Genomic DNA, 17,277 nt, shown 5'->3' on the forward strand with positions numbered 1-17,277 from the left:
CACTCCTTACATATATTACCCATAATTCTTTATTATTGACAATAGTAACATTTTACAGTATATCTCAGAGAGAGGAAGAACTGGTGATTTGCAATAATGTGCCATTAAAAACATTCTCTAAGAACTGAAGTATGCCAATTTTAATCAATTTAGTGACATTCAAGAAAGTGTGGAAGATTTCTGAATAGAATTCATAATTTACTTAAATACATATTACCTTAAAACTTTTTAAAGCCTCATAACCATTTTAACGATCAAGTATAAATGCTGTTTTTGAAGTTTCTGAGAATCATATTAATGAAATTGAGATGTGTCACTTGTAGTATTGGAGTATTAAATTGCACCCTTGTCTCTGAATAAGTTTTCTTTAAGTTTTCTTGGATTCATTTGAAGGGTTGTTTTAAATGGGTCTGGCTAAAAAAAAACACTTAAATAAACACTTGGCAATCCTCTTAATATGTACATCAGATTCAGATAAGGAGATTCCAGAGGATGTGTTCTTTTTAATTCTGTATGAATCACAGGTACAGTAGTTTTGTGTTTTTTGTTTATTTGTTTTCTTTTCTAAGATTAATTCAATGTACTTTAAATTGTCTCTATAAAATGTATGCAGTGTATATTTCTGTCTTTGGGAGATGTTTGTAGAAATACAATAGCTGTCCTTTCCCTAGTGATTCATTTGAACTAGCAATTACGTTCATAAAATGTTTTAATGGGGATTCAGCACTTTGTTTAATGTAGGTAAGCAACTATGCATAATATACCGTGTACCCAGGTCAGAGGCCAGAAAAATACTCTACATGAACAAAACAAAATATGACTTACTATTATGAATAAAATAAATAAAAGCATACTGGTCAAGAAAAATGGCCAACCATAATCAGTTGAATTGACCCCTGTGTCAGCTTTTATTGAGTAAGGAATCAAATATAATTAGGGAGAAATATAAGACACTGATTATCATAAAGACGGTACCTTACTGATAGCACTTTATTTCACATCCCCCCTATTGTGCCATGTCGGCGCCTTCAGACATATCTGTAGTTATTTACAACAGCTTTTGCTAACCGATTCCGAAAGTGTTACAATGCCCGTGACAGTAAACATTATTGCATATGGCAATATGGCAGTAAACAGTAGGTTGAACAACATGGCATAAGCATCACTATGGCAACAGTGACCTAGGCTGGCATGTCACACCCATGTCTGAGTCAACCTCTGGCAACTGATCCTTTGCTGAGCCTTTGAGAACATGGTGGACAGAGGGTGTGATGGCCATGTCATCTGTGTGTTACAGTCATCCAGTATGCTGCTCTTGGCCATTAACAAACATGCTATCTAAATTAATATTAGTATGTGTATCACTACTTTCAAAATGGCAGACATGTATTTACCTTTATTGACATAAATAAAACGCTATATGGTAAAGTCACATAGGTCATAATGTTTCCTTTTGAAAGCATTATTTGAATTATGCAGGGGCTATACAATGGTAACAAAGGATTTATGTGCTGCAGGCTAGAAGGGACATCAGATGAAGTGCTACAAAGCCAACATTAGCATTGTACAGAATATTTACAGTCCATGAATGATATTATCACATTTTATATCTATCTGCCTGTTATACAGGATCGGTTACGTATTACCATTTCAACAAAATACAAAACAGACTTTTCCACATTTCAGTTTAGCACTGGTTAGTCATTTAAGGTTTTATGAGAATTGCAAAGCCAATGTTATTGCACCTTGCTATTGTTATTTGACAGTTTTGGCAAAACATTAAAGAAGCAATTCATCAAAAGAGGAAAAAAAAAATTCATTTGTTTCTTACATTAAAAGGTGGGCCCAGAGTCAACCATACCACAATGCACTCGGTCCTCGAACGTGTACACGTTACAGTTTTTCAATACTTAATTTCAATACTTATATATGCACAACATGATTTTGGTGGACAGTGAAATTAAGGAAAACACGTTGTGTAACAATGAAAAATGCAACATTTGCCAAACTGTTTTTACAGACAACGTACATTGCGATTAGATTAAATCAGGTGTTTGGTGTGCTTTTTCTCATGTCACTTGGTCACATGTCACTCATGTCACTTGGTTCTGGTGCCTCTGAAATGATTCTGTACACTATGCAAAGGACATCCCAGTTCCACTGACACTTTCTTCAGCCCTCCAGCATTATGGTCATGAAAGACTAGATTTTCTCCCCCAAAAAACTGCTGAATGGTTGAGGATTACTGTACCAAATACCAACACAATCGCACCAGTTGATTCTAAATTGATAAGCTGTCAGTGAGACCAAAGTTACATTGGCATTGTCATTTCTTGCTTTGGTTCACAAAGTACCATGATCAATTCAAAACGTGAGAGAAAGGAAACAAAGTATTGCCACTATGTCAAATAAACAACAACAAAAACAGCAATTGACAGCTTTTTTGGGGGGAATGTCATTTAGCATCCGCAGTTTGCCTTGACCGTTCAGCTGAAGATCGGAGAGGTGGGAGCGCTGATCATATGAAGTATTCCTTTTGGGTTTCACTCAGTGCACTCTGAAGATTCATGTCATTGTTGAAAGTGGAATGAGGGCTAGGATCGGTTTTGGGGCTTTTGGAGGCCCTGATCCGATAGGCCTCCTTTAGTCGGTACAAAAACCTTACCATTATTACCAACGCACAAAACAGTACAGAGATCACAACAGCGATGACACCTGCAAACAAGATACATTGGGTTAGAGTAGCACATGTAATGTCAGCAGGATTAAAACCAAAATATTTCTATGTGTTCACTGCTGCTCTGCCTCAGTGTTGCACTTGAGTTTGAGGTGTTTTAACTTCATAACTGAAGTATTACAAAACTTCAGAATATTAATTTTAAGAACTAACACAGTTACATAACCATGAATGTTATCTCACATAGTATGCAGCATCTGATTTTAAAATACACCCACAACTGTTGATTGATTTACTTAATGAGAGCGGCATTGGAAAAAAGAAAAAGAAAAAAAAAAACATCCGTAGGTTTCAATTTGTAGAAAAATATTTTTATTTGAACTCAACAATTTACACCTCTGTTGAAAGCCCTCCTGCTATTCTGTTAATTGTATCCTATCCTTTTATTATGCAGTGAAATTTAATTAAGTGCTATGACACAGACAACCACTGTGCCATTGTGTTGTTTATGTGCTGCTGTGCTGGGCATGTTTAACAATAAGAGAAAGAAAAAGGGAGAAGAGAAGTGGACTGAGATGTCAATATAAAGTTAACCTCAAATTAATTGCAAGGACAATGTGGATTTCGGAAACAGTTTAAGAGGAACAGTGCCAAATTGTTTCTTAAAATACAAAATTCGTTTTGATTTCTCCGTTGCTGCCTGTTGAAACGTTGTCTTCTTTTGTGTTGTCAGTACACAATCTAGTGAAGTGATTTTGTCACTTCCTTTGCCAACTGCTTGACAACCACACTTCCTTAGGCACACTCTCCCCTTTATCTGCCATTTATGTCTCTGATAATGATGCATTTTTATCACTGTGAAAAAACATGTGGCATGTTGTGATGGAAATAAAATAGGCCACTGTTTGAATTTTGCTAATGTATGATACATATTTTTATATTATTTCAGTGGTTAATAAAAATGCGCATGTAAGTAATAAGCAACTTAGAATATGGCCATGTTCATGTTACCTCCAATAACAGCAGAGTCACTCCTGACGGCATCTACTATTAGTTCACCCATATCTTTTGCACCAGAATGATCTAAAGGAGAACGAGAAGGACAGAACATAACTCATAGAACTTTGCACAAAGACAAATAATTCAGACTGTTACGAAATGCAGGGGATTATTATGGTATTCACCCAAAAGTAAGGCAAGGGTTTTTTTCCTCAGTGTATACATTTTAAAAAAGCAGTGTGCAGTGCAGTGCAGAAAGTTCAAAAACAAATGAAATTATATATTGAGAATATACTTTAGGGAATTTAATTCTGAGCTCAGTAAATATATTTAAAATATGTAAATTATTCAGTTTGTTTTGGGATATTACAATATATTCCTGATTTCCATTAATATATTTTAATTGTATTTGCAATATATTCTAAACAACATGTTTATCAGTAAATTAAACATAAACATAAAATAAAGTAAACATATTTCATTTCCGTATGGGCTGACACCACTGGCCAAGAGATGCATGCTCAGAGGCTGGGGTGTGTAGTTAGGAACAGCGGGAAAACAGATACATGTCCCTGCAGTGACCATGTGAAAAGAAAGAGACGGATCAAAAGCTGGGCAAATACCCAGGGGATTGAGAAGGATTTACGATGCCAATTTTAAGATGGTAGTTAGTGATGCAGAAGCCTCAATTAAATGCCTTTCAGCTAAAAATATGGTGTCACCAAAAATAACATAAGAGAATGGTGTGGGCCTTTGCGCACTGACTCTCATTTCACTGAAGTGTAGTCAGTTTAAATGGCTAGAAAAGCAGTCTGTCATCTTAAAAATAAAAACACAGAACAAGGGAATGCCAATTACCAGGGCAGTAATGTTCACACTTGTTGATTGATTGATCGCTGAAGTTGCATTTGAATTGATTGCTGAGGTTGCATTTGCGGTGATGTTTCCAATAGCCAACACATTCACGAAACGCACTTTATTTTTGGGGGGGCATCTTTTTCCCACAGCACCCACGATCAATCCACCATCAAAGCAACAAAACATGACCCTGAAATTTCAGTAAAGCTCCAAGGGTTTACTTTTCCATCAATCTGAAAAACCAGTCATGAAAATGAATCTCTAAGTGCTTGTAAATTTGAATTATGACAGCTCGGTTTAATCACCACTTTTACTATTTCTAACAAATAAACAGAATTTGATCAGTCTCTGATGTTGTGTGGGTCTTATCAAGTTCACTGGGTCCCTACAACTGCTGTTTATGAAGATCTGCTTTCACTCGATCCATCTTGCCACCTGGAGCCCTCTGTCTAACTCCCTTGCCCATGTGTTTAGGCTTGATATTTGGGCCAATACAATATTTCTTGTTTAGTCCAAACTGACAGCAGCAAGGATAGAACAAGAAATAAAACATAGCAGCTCCCATGATTTTCAACAGAAATGCTGTGAGATCATAAAGTGGTTTCAGGGAACGGTGTTCAAACCCATTTACAATTTCACAGGTGAAATTATACTGATAATGATCATAATTATGAGATTCCCAAATTATTGGGAATCAATTACCCACTAATGTTACCCCCCCCGTAACAGCTCTTATACAAACCTTTCAGTGATCAATTGTGTGTCTGTCATTGTAAAAGTCATTTTCTTTAAACGACCCTTGACCTTACTGGAGACATTACTTTCATTAACACGCCTTCAAAGTGTACAGTACCTGAGAGGGAACGGATGGTATCAGTGTCAAAGGGATTGGAGGATCCACAGGTGGACTCCCCCAGCTTTCCTGTGACGATGATATTGTTAGCACTAGGGTACAGCAAAGCCTCTTTCAGGGGGAAAATGGTGTTGAATCGCACCACTGAGATGCACCCACTGAAGCCCAGTGTGCTGATCCTAAAGATCTCAGGATCCAGTCCATCACTCTCTGTGAACACACAACCAGTGTCAATGGAAGAGAAGAGGTGGTGCGGAAAAAAATGACATATGGAGTGGTCTTACATCCTCTTGTTCAGAAAGGGAGCACTGTCATGCAGTGATGATGGGTTTTCGCCTGTTTAATCACGTGTTACCCTTTTGTTAGGTCTACATGCTGTGGAGTAGAAAATCTGTTAGCTAAGCACCACACACACGCATAATGTCTCAGGTTGAATAAGGATAAAATGGACTATTTATTATAATACATTAACACCGTGTTTCTAATATGCATGTTAAATTGCTGTACGTGTACAAATTTAAAATATTTAACTGAGATCATTTTTATACTGAGATTGTGCCCTATGCTGGAATAGCAGACTTAAATAGTTCCTTTAATTACAGTTGCATTTACAGAATAATTTTTCATTGTGCCCTTTGCATCTTGATATGATATGATAGTTCATTACGTTTCTTCCATCTTCAGCGATAAGCAGAGACATATTGTGGGGCCCGTAGTCTATTGTGTACCATTCTTTAAGATATAAACAGGATCGTTTGTCTCCTAAATGAGCCCCCTAATCAGCCGAGCTTTTCTGTTGCCATAAGGTATACCTGAGAGGAAAGCCTGAACAGATCATGGAATGTTAAGTGAGAACATTCACATGACTAACAGATTCTAACTGCACTGTTTCATATGGAGGACAAAACTTGCTGCATGTGTTTTTGACCACCCATGACAAGCCAATTTGTTATTTTGAATGATGACAGGCCTTGAGTGGACTGACACCAAAGTCACAGTAAAAATGTCACATCTACAGCATTCTGACACAGTGTCATTGGTGTTAGCAGAGGTGATTCCCTCGGAAGTTGAAACTGACACCTGAGAGAGACACTCAAGGCATGCAGAAAAAGAAGCACTTACAATGAGACAGACTCAAGCTTAAACTCAGATGAATATTGTGCATAACTACAGAATAGTTCTCAAAAGGACAGCAAAAAATTTAAAGACATTCTTGTGACATTATATTTATATATTTATTCATTAAGACATTATATTTGATCACTATAATTTTATTGACTTTTTTAACCAGTGTTGTAAAATTTGGTGAACTATAACTTAAGTATTTTATATTGTACTTCATGAAAGATTTGTCATTTTAAACCAAGCCTAACTATTATTTGTTGACCATGAAGTAGAGGGCCATGGATGGGAGAATGTTTGAGGCCAATCTAACATGAATGACTTTACTTCAACAATGGATTTGCAACTGCTATAGTTGGGAAAGAATGTAACAGAACATGGCAGTACTATTTGTACTATGTTTCAACATAGAGACACATGCAACAGGCTGCTAAACAGTTCTCAGCAAATACATTCAGCTATGCTGTGCTTATTGATTTTACATAACACTGATACACTTTACATTACATTAATTTTAACTGACATCATATTCCATTTTTCATTTTGTTAGTTTTTAGTTTCAGTTCACCAGGGGCAAACTTTTATGTGCTTTTCAATTTATGCTTGAGGCAGAGCATTAAATCCTGTACTTCTACATCGAACATGATGGCAGCAATTTAGTGTAGCCTTTCTCACCTAAAATCTTTCCAAGAACAAGAGACTTGATAGAGTTGAATTCGACATCAGCTGTTACAATGAAATATTCCCTTGGATGTTCGTCAATCTGAAAGAGAGAGAGAGAGAGAGAGAGAGAGAGAGAGAGAGAGAGAAACAGTGCAGTCATTACAAACAGCACAGTCAATTTATCTGAGAATTAATATGACACATTCATTATTCAAATCATCCGGACTGTATTCTTCCTCTGAAAAGTATTTAATTACTCTTGCTCTTCAAATTAATTGAAACAATCTTTGCTTTATTGTTGAGCTTGCGTCGTTAAACTGAAAATAAAAGATATCGGACAGCTTGGACAGGTTTTTAGATACTGCAGAGCAAAGAGATTGAAATGAGCTACTTGGTGATGTTACTGTATGCAAATGACTCTTGGTGAGACAAGCAAGCTCTGCTAAACAAACTAGGGTGATATTATCTTGAACAAGTATTGCCCATCATCAATAACAGGCTGTAGAAACGTGTGTTACAAGGGACCCTTGTTTTGTTTGGTTTATCTCCTGCTAAGACAATGTGTTGGCAAGCCACAAGAATATGATGTATTACCTGAACAGTTAGAGTTTCTGCTTCCCTTGTGATATTCACTTTATGGAGCATCCCATTTGCCATGTTTCTCCGGTTTATTCTAAAAACCTCTGCATCTTTCTCATCGTCCAGTTTATATACAATATTCAACTGACCTTCAAAAGGAAATTTCTGTATCATTTCATTGAATGAACTGCTTAGTTAAACGATTACATTCAGTCACTGTTAATAAGCACATTTGGAAATCTGTCATTTAAAGGTGCTTTACAAATATACTAAACAGCAAATAAAGTTTCACCAATCTCACAATTGTAATGTTTACTGGAAAACATTTTCACTGATACAATGATTCTAAACCCACAGTGATAATTGTACACAACTGCATTATGGGAAATCGGTTACAGGTGTACATGTTTAACACAGGAAAGAACTGGGCTTCATTCACAGACAACCCAACTCTCTTGTGTATCAATGAGGTTACCTGGAGCTGTCAACCTCAGCAACGGATCGGGAAGGTCTTCTCATTGATTCCCTTATTAAACATTTATGATAACTTTCAGATGTTTTTGTAATGCATGGGATTAAATTAATGAATGTCTCCAACTCAAAAGTTTGGTCCACCAGGAGAATAACTAACTGAAAAGTCAGAGATACATAGTGAGTGATGCTTAGAGCAATATGCTGGGGGGTTTAGCTAATCTCACAGAGGTACTGTCTCTTTCACAAAACACAGATGTCACCTGCATTGAGACTCTGTGTGATTACGTAGAACGGCAAATGGAATGACACATGACATTTAAAAGACAAAGTGAGGCAGACATGAGGGGAGGAAAGAGTCACTCCATGAGACAGCTTGCCATAAAGAATTATTTCACTAATGTATAGCTACTGTTTAGTTGCTCCCTCCTAGTAAAGCAGTTAACTATTTTGCAACATGAAGCCCTTTTGCCACACGGTTAGCTAATGTTATGGAGCATTGTTATGGAACAATGCCACATTGTCACCTGTTCACCAAATCCAAATTAAAGCACCTACAGTCAAACTGCTCTCCCCCAAGCAATGGAAAAAACTGACCAGCTCACCATTTCTGTTGATAAGAATGGCAATGTATTCCCTGTAGTGGGAGCTAACACAGAGCAGCAGTGCTGGTGTCTGAGTTGTTCGGAAGCTGAAAGCGATGGTCTCTCCTTCTAGGCTTAAATCAGAGTAAACTGTGGACGTCTGAGCACTTGAGTTTTTATTCAGTTCCTTAAAAGAATATGTCACTGATGTTCCAGATCTGAAGTAAGAAGACACCTCTGAAAAGATGAAGAAACAATGCAAGTTCTGAATCTGCATTTCTCCACAAATCAAATAGAACTGCGACTGAACCTGGCAAGCACATGATCATATGTTTGACAAGAGATATTACTTGCTAAGAACATGTTTTTACAAGTGCTACCATCATGGAATTCATATTTGAAATGAAGCTCGTGAAAAATAATTTAAAAACTGAACAATAATCATTGATTTATTGATTAATTTCATGTGCCAAAAATAAATACAATTTTGTATACGCTAGTTAAATATGGACAAATATGGAGACCTCATTCATAGTCAGTTCCACCAAACTGCACCTCAATGCAAATTTAACAAGACAAATTGATCACTTGAGGCTATGCATTTACTGACCAGTCAATGAACGGACCAGAATAACCGGAATACCTGTTGAGCAGAATGGTCCTGTGAAAGCGGACGCACTGCAATCACAGGCAAACCCGTTGTATTTCTCCACACATTTCCCCTCGTTCTGACAAAGGCTGCCATAGCTGCTGCAGTGCCCTGGGCAGCCTGGGCTGACTCCAGGGGTAATCTTGGCTCTTTCCTCAAGATCAAGCGTCCTTCCGTTTAACTGTAAAGACCGTATACACCCCAGAAAGCCTTTCTGCCTTGAAGCGGTGCCTCCTATGAGAATGAAAAGGAGTCATTGTTTATTTATTTATTTATTGTTACATTTATTTCCATGGCCATACCGATGTTTTTTTTTTCCTCTCAGAGAAGTAACTTTACTAAATACTGTCACAAAATTGACAACAATATTCAGCCTGAATTACAAGTCACACATGATTAGAAATATTTGTTGTGACTCCTTGGTGGATAAGCGGATACCCACTCATGAATTTAAACCACTACTAAATTAATATTTACAAATTTAGAATACAGTAGCTAAACCGCAAGTGTAGTAGCATTGTACAATTTAGACAGTCATCGTGTAAGGAAGTTACTGGAATGTATATTATGATGGTATAGATATCAGTTCAAGGAAAAACTACAGATGGATGAGTATCAACAAATGTGTTCTTGAAAAAGTAATCAGGAGCTCCTAGGACCATTATGTCTGATCTTTAAGCCTAAATTCGAGGTTCTGGGGGGCACTGAAAAGAGCACTTTTGTAAACCTAAATTGAAATACACACACAAGAAGTCTCAATGGGTTTGAAACCCATCCTCATGACCCAAAAATCCGTAGGGTTCTGAGAAATAGGCAGGATAACATTTGTGTAAAAGTCTTTCAAAGGTTGTGCAAGCAGTACCAAGTCACGGAAATCAAAACAAAGGTTTGTGACCTTCAAATCTGTAACTTCCAAACATCCTCCTAAAGACTGATTTGGAACACTGTGGACAACAACTGCATGATTCTTAAGAATTCATGCACAGCTGACCAAGCAAGAGAATGGAAACTAGAGAGTAATCAGGACTCTCTGTGGCTTTGCCTTTTGACCTTGTGACCCAAAAACTAATATGTTCTGATAAAGTATTGGGAATGCCTATACAGTCAAGATCATTGGGGCATAAAAATGACAACAATTCTGTGATAGGGGAACGTCTTAATGAGGCTACATTCTATTTCAAACAGCTTTTCTTTTGTTTTCCAGCAATTCAACAAGTTCTATCCCTGACAGCAAGACCTGGCGGGTTTAAAAAACATAGAAAATAGTTTGCTGCAGGACATGCTGATAGTTTTTGTGACTTTGACCTTCTGTTTAACATCTACGAATTCTCAAATGAGTGCGTTCTTTGCATGTGTGAATACTGGTAAAGAGAAAGCCAAACCGAAATGAAGCATTCTGTTTATTTTCATGATGTAATGCGATATGCATATTTGTCTGTGTGGTTTGGGGGGGGGGCGGGGGGGGGGTGCAGTAATTGGTTTCACTCACAGCACAGCCTTTGGGTACGTGGCCTTTGGCACGTCTTTAGATCCCTTTTAAATTGCAATCACCGCACCCACAATGAATGTTCACTCGGAAGTAATTTGTTGAGATTACTTGCTGAGCCTACTATGAAATTCAATATTTTCTTTAATGCGTCTTTGCCTGTTGTTGTCAAACAAATGCATTTACTTGCTCTTAGCAGTCCAGTTTTCAATAATACAACGGCTGTTTACTCGCGACTTCTTTCATGCGTATGACAAATTCCTGACTTTATTTTTGGTGAAATTCTGTGATAAAGCTTTTGCAATTTGCGTTAAATAGCAGCATATGCCTCCTACAGAGGATGGCACACAAAGCAGACGAGGCACGGCCATTTGTTTGATATAACACCTTTTGAAATAAGCAAAAAGAGCAAAACAACCAGGGTATTGAGGTTTGCACATGTACAGTGCTGTGAAATGCAGAAGTTAAGGAGATTCTATCCAAGGCATAATAAACCAACCAATTGAAGATCACTTCACAGCACATCTTCTGACCGGGGAGCCAAGTACTATTTATCCCCTTATAATTTTGTGTGATGTTAGCACTTTTGCAAAGATCGCTTCAGGGAATAACAACACTAATCTATTTGAAGATAGTAATGAGGTTATCATTTTAATATATTTCCCTGCAGGATTAAACAATGGTAGAGATACTTGTTATATTATTCATCGTAATTAATTTATTTTGAATCCACAAAGGACCTTTGGGATGGCTGATACATTCAATGGGACATTTCACATAGGCCGTTTACAACAGGAATTTCTGCTACATTCAAGGAAACCATACACTGAGAGAGACATACATCCCCTTGATCTAGTAAAAGCACAGGTAAAACTGCCCCATTCCATATTCCTCTTTCAAACTGCCAAAAGACAGAAATATTCTCCTACCTACAAATAATTGGCTGTTGAGCTGTAGGTGAATGTGTCCATCTGTGGGAGCCTTCTGTGACCTGGTCGGTAGCTGGTCCACTTGAAGAGATGCTTCTTTCACATTCCTCTCAGCTTTCACTTGGTGCCACTGGTTGTCGTTTAACTTGGTGGGCGTCTCCACTCTCATCTCAAAAGGACCATTTCCCACATCATATGAGAAAACCACTTCAGACGGCGCTTAAAGAGATTTGAAGAAACAGACACCCAAGGTATTGACAATTTAAAAAGAAATTGACATTTTTTGTTGAAGGCCCAAAGATGGAAAAATGGTGGTCCTTCACTGTTGGGAAAAGCCTGGATATTGCGACCCGTTTTTTGTGCCCTGTGAAATATATCCCTCTTGAGCTCCACATCATCTGCCATCAGTCATAGTGCTTACCATTAAGCTTGAGCTGTTTCAAACATTACAAATCCATGAGAACGGATCAATGCCATGCTGAGTGAATATAGTCTGTCTGATATTTACTGTTCTTGAGCATTGCAGTTTTGTTATTGATCGAAATATGTTCCATAAATTCAGATTCTGATATCAATTCCAATGTCAAACATTCAACAGAAAAACAACTGGACACTAAAAGGTAACTCCAACTATCATCTGCGTTTATTAGATTTCTGCACAGCCTGCTGCTTTCTGTACAATTTATTCTTCATGAAAATGATGGTGAAAATGATGACATTGGTATGATGAGAATATTTTATCTGAAGAACTCTATCACAAATTGAATAGTGTTGTTCTCAAACAGGAAATGGCATTATAATAAGCTAATTTAGCACCATTCCCTTAACACCATCACACTAATTATTTCACTCAGAATATTTTATGCTAAAATAAAAATTGTTTATCACTGTATTTCTTTCAATGCAAATTTTCAAGATAGTTAATATTCCTGTTACTGATTTCACTGACTGCCTCAGAGGTGGATTCTACAGTTCCAACATGGCAACCATTTTGTCACAAATTGTTTGGATTTTCACAGCTACCTTTTAAGGCAGCCATAGTCTGAGATCCATAAAGATAAAAGTAGAAAAATGCCTGCTCAAGGACCTTGACAAACACACATCTGTCAGATCGAGTTCTAAATTAACAGTAAGAGATATTCGCTTTGTGTTAAAAAGCTAACACTTAATCCGGTCTTCTAGTCAATCCTACATTATTACTCTTTCCACTAAATGTGGTTAATATTATTCAGACGTGTCTTTGTGATGAGGCCTGATTCAAAGCCTCTTTGTATTAGTTGAATCCACTGTGATGCTAAAGCGTTGATCCTGTAAAATGAGAAAATGAATTTAATAGCAATCAAGATGCTAAAATGAGCCAGCAGTGACCAGTGATGCAGAAACACTGACAATGATATAGTCACAAGAAAACTGTATATTGATCAGGGTGCACAGTGCTTGTCCACTCTTAAATAAGCACGACTGTTCCTGGCAACGATCAGGGGTGTACCCATGGAATTTTGCCACCAATCATTATCGTCTATCCCTTTAAAAATGAGCAGTACATAAAAGTATTTATCCAGTCTTATAGAAAATAGCAGGCAGAATGCCATTGAGGAGACAAAATATTGATATTGGGTGTGTAAATGACAAAGTGAACTATAAATATAAATTTAACACTTTTATTTACAGCCATATCACAATGGCAGTGTGCACAGTACTCCATGAATAGGCAGTTCTCTGTGCTCCACTCACTGCTACCATGGCAATATTAGCCATTATATTGAGCATACACAGGAGTGTGGTTATTGCTTACTGGATTTATGATTGTTTTCTGTAATAATACTTCAAATAACCTATAATTATGAAAATCAACTGTGAATAACATAATAATTATATTTATTTGCACCAGATAGTCAATTATTCTCCACCTAGCAGCATGTATTATGAACATATATGGTCAGGTCTTTCCGTTTTAATAGGATTCCTTGGCAAGGTAATTTTGTTCATCACTTTAATGATCTGCAACTCATAAACAGGGGCATTTTGACCTGTGGTTCCTTCTCTGATACCAAATGCCAAAGTTGCTGTAAAAGCTCCAAAGTTTCTGTATTGCAATCAGATTTAGCATTATGCCAAACCTTCATATATATGTCCCACAACCTCAAAACCTGGTTCCAGGCTTCACCACAATATTCTTCTTCTATATGCACTTTATTTAGCTGATGTATGTGCTGATGAATAAAAAGGTTCTTAGCCTGGAAGTCTGTGTACTGTAACAGCCACAATGCTAGACTGCACTAATGTGATCCACTATCCAGGTGTCTACCATTGGGGATATTGGCTTCATCAGAGCACCTTAATTACCATAGATATATTTGCTGTGTTCAGTTCCTCAGTCCTGGCATTGTCTACAGCTACACAGTTATTGTTTTTACTTTTGAAATCTATCCTTTTGTTATAGTTACATCATATATACTGCAATCACACTCTGGCTTTTTTATAGCTCTTGCTATTTACACAGCCTTTATAGCAGACCTCTTGCAGTTAGCTTTGCACACAGACTTCAGGGTTCTTTGCAAACTAGTTGGGCAAATTGAAGTTGAATGTCCTTCATTCACCTCATCGTCTTTCACCTGTCCCTGGTCTAATACCATCCTCCTACACACAGAGCAAATTTAGGTTTTGCCAGTTATATAGGAGAGCCCAATTCAAAGATGCTGGAGATGTTTGTGTGAATGAGTGAGAAAACACAGTGATATCTAATTTGTTAAAGTCTGTTAAACAGGAAGGGCAGCACAACCTTTTTACAAAACCTGGAAGGTTGACAGTGCCCCTCCTGAACCCAAATAGCATTCCATTAAAACGATATGGCCCCTCAGGTGTAATAGAAGAACTCAATCTCCCCTATCCAGCGGCCAGATCTAGTGAGCTGCAAACTTGGTGCCGATAAAAATGTTCAGGCTTCAGATGGATCACACAGTTAACCACTTAAGCTGCATATTAAATCTGATACTTTTCCCATATAAATATTTTAAGATCTCCCCAAGCTGATATACAAAAGTGGATTTCATGCTTTCATTGATAGGAGAATTATCTAACTCATCAGCAGAAGTATGCTTTCACAAACACTCAAAGCAATACAATACAAAAATAGAAATTTCTTTCATTTTAATTACCTAAATATTTCACTAAATTGTGTCAAGTTAGCTTGACATGTTTTACAGTGCCAATGCAAAGGGCATTTGTACAGGATCTTTTATTTACATTTTAGGGTAGGCACTAGTAATTAACGATTTTGTGCTCCTGAATATGGAATACAATGCAATTCAAATGCAGACTAGATTATTATCATTTTACTTTTATTTATAGTCAACATCATCATCATAGGGATGGTGCTATCCAATATGTACTGACAACAACTTATTATTTGTTGTAATTGATATATTCATTTTTTCACCTGATAATTTTATTTAAAAAATTTCCTTCTTATTTATGAATTACGTTAGATGTCCAAATTTGGCGTTTATATCACTGTGAATCGTCCTTGCTGCAGTATAAGCCAAGTTGTGTTCTGTTAAAAGTAAGAGATAACCAAACAACCATCTGCTTTAATGGGTTATCACACTTTCTTCTTGCCATCATCCCCCAGTGCGACCTTTGCTAAAACCTCTATTTTCAATCCTCTGCAGTTGGTCTCTTGAAATCTGCATATAAATTGTTCAACTTTTTTCATCTCTCTCTCCTCATTCGTGCACTTTCTGCACAGTTTTCACCTTTCCGCAATCAGTCTTTTCAACGATAATAATTGTGTCACATCTTTTCCCATTCTGTAAGTGACTTGTGTTTTCACCTATTGCTTTTAAAGCCATTGCTTCCCTTTCTTACTCTGACCCCTGCTCTCTTCTTCAGGACCGTAACCCCACCCACACTCCACCAATCTTCGGGACCTTGTATTTCCAAATCAGTTTCAGACCACTTCTCTTAATCCTGTGCTCTCTATTTTTCATCCCATTAACACATTCCTCATCTGACATTGCGTCCTTTCTGCTTAAATTGTTACATTTCATCTCAGGATACAAACTTCAATTGCTCCATCTCTTAACCTTGTTTTGATTTAACTTCATTTGTTGAATGAGTCTCTGTGTGTCTCTCAGTGTTCTCCACATGATCCTCTCAAATATGAGTTTGATCCTCTCACTAACAGAAATGGCTCCTTCATCTGTGACTGGTTCGTCTGTCAGCTTGTACAGCTTTTTTGGCTCCATCTTAACTGTTTTCTGATGTTTCTACATTTTACATACACATATTTTATTGTAGTAATCTGTACTTACTACAATATATTACACTCTGTATAATTGTAAAATCAACTGCATTGGGGAGAATAAGACTGACTTTGATCTCCAAGCTCAGTTAAAGACTGTTTGGAATTCATATTCTTAAGTCAATACAAAAAAAAAAAAAACATTTCAATGTTTACTTACAGCTGAGCTCAATCCGAATGAAATCTTTAATTCCCAGATTTTCCAGAAAAACACCAGATGAGGCTGTGGTCTTGAACAAAAAGGATATGTCAGCACTGAGCTCCCCGTGGAATGTAGGAAAATGCAGATAGGATGTCTCTTTGTTGAAAAATGCTGAATTCCAAAAGTTCTCTGGTCAGTAAAACAGATAAATATGCAAATAAGAAATTATAGCTATATCGGCTGGACTTGTATTCATTAGAGGTAGAAAAAAAACAAAAGCTTAACTAAATACTAACCATGTTTTCTTTGGCATTTAGGACATTTGTGTGTGGGAGCAAAAGCTAATCATGACATTGCCACCTTGAAAAGCCTATTTTAGCTGAAACAAAACTGTACCAAACTGCAAATTGTAAAACAAAATAAATCACCTTGAATCATTCATCAGTTGACCTGAAAATATTTGTATAAACATAAATTGCTGTGATTTTTCATCCATCTATTTCAATTGAATTTAAGCTTAAAAATCAATACAAACAAATGAATGAATCAGATATATCAGTTGAATATGTGTTCTGTCAGCAAACAGAACAATTAGCAGAAGAGTAACAAATCTGTGACTCACTGTCACCATAGCACTGTAGATGTCCAACTTTATAAGCTGCCTCCGAACCTGCCCTGTTCAGATCACCAAAAGCTATTTTGGTGATAGGCAAATGGTCTTTAAAAGACAGAAGACCTGAATCGCTTGTCCTGGATGAAAGAAGAAAAAGAAGGAGTTTGTATTTAGAAGTGCATTCTCACTTCCTCTGGGGAACCTGAAACATTTCAAAGAAGAAAGGTAACAACAACAGTGCCCCAGCATGCTTCGTCTGCGTATACAGTGTTTTGCACACTTTGCCTCATTGCGCAGATGTTTTTTCTTCCGAACGACTCTAACAAAGCTAAAACACTGAGAGTGTAAG

At 37.1% G+C, this 17,277-nt stretch overlaps 1 protein-coding gene across 1 annotated transcript in view; it reads right to left on the reverse strand.

Moving 5' to 3' along the window:
* Positions 1-2,277: 2,277 nt before the first annotated feature.
* LOC118776118 (contactin-associated protein-like 5) overlaps positions 2,278-17,277 on the reverse strand; it is a 55,867-nt gene continuing 40,867 nt past the window's right edge. Inside the window, exons 15-24 of the mRNA XM_036526212.1 lie at positions 16,938-17,065; positions 16,334-16,504; positions 11,871-12,089; positions 9,450-9,689; positions 8,828-9,043; positions 7,767-7,900; positions 7,185-7,272; positions 5,388-5,597; positions 3,689-3,760; positions 2,278-2,715 (exon numbers count right to left, since the gene is read on the reverse strand). Of these exons, the coding sequence (XP_036382105.1) occupies positions 2,519-2,715; positions 3,689-3,760; positions 5,388-5,597; positions 7,185-7,272; positions 7,767-7,900; positions 8,828-9,043; positions 9,450-9,689; positions 11,871-12,089; positions 16,334-16,504; positions 16,938-17,065 (1,675 nt within the window). The 3' untranslated portion in view covers positions 2,278-2,518. The remainder of the gene's footprint in view (positions 2,716-3,688; positions 3,761-5,387; positions 5,598-7,184; positions 7,273-7,766; positions 7,901-8,827; positions 9,044-9,449; positions 9,690-11,870; positions 12,090-16,333; positions 16,505-16,937; positions 17,066-17,277) is intronic.

Source organism: Megalops cyprinoides, chromosome 4 (assembly GCF_013368585.1).
Source record: "Megalops cyprinoides isolate fMegCyp1 chromosome 4, fMegCyp1.pri, whole genome shotgun sequence".
Classification (NCBI taxonomy): domain Eukaryota; kingdom Metazoa; phylum Chordata; class Actinopteri; order Elopiformes; family Megalopidae; genus Megalops; species Megalops cyprinoides.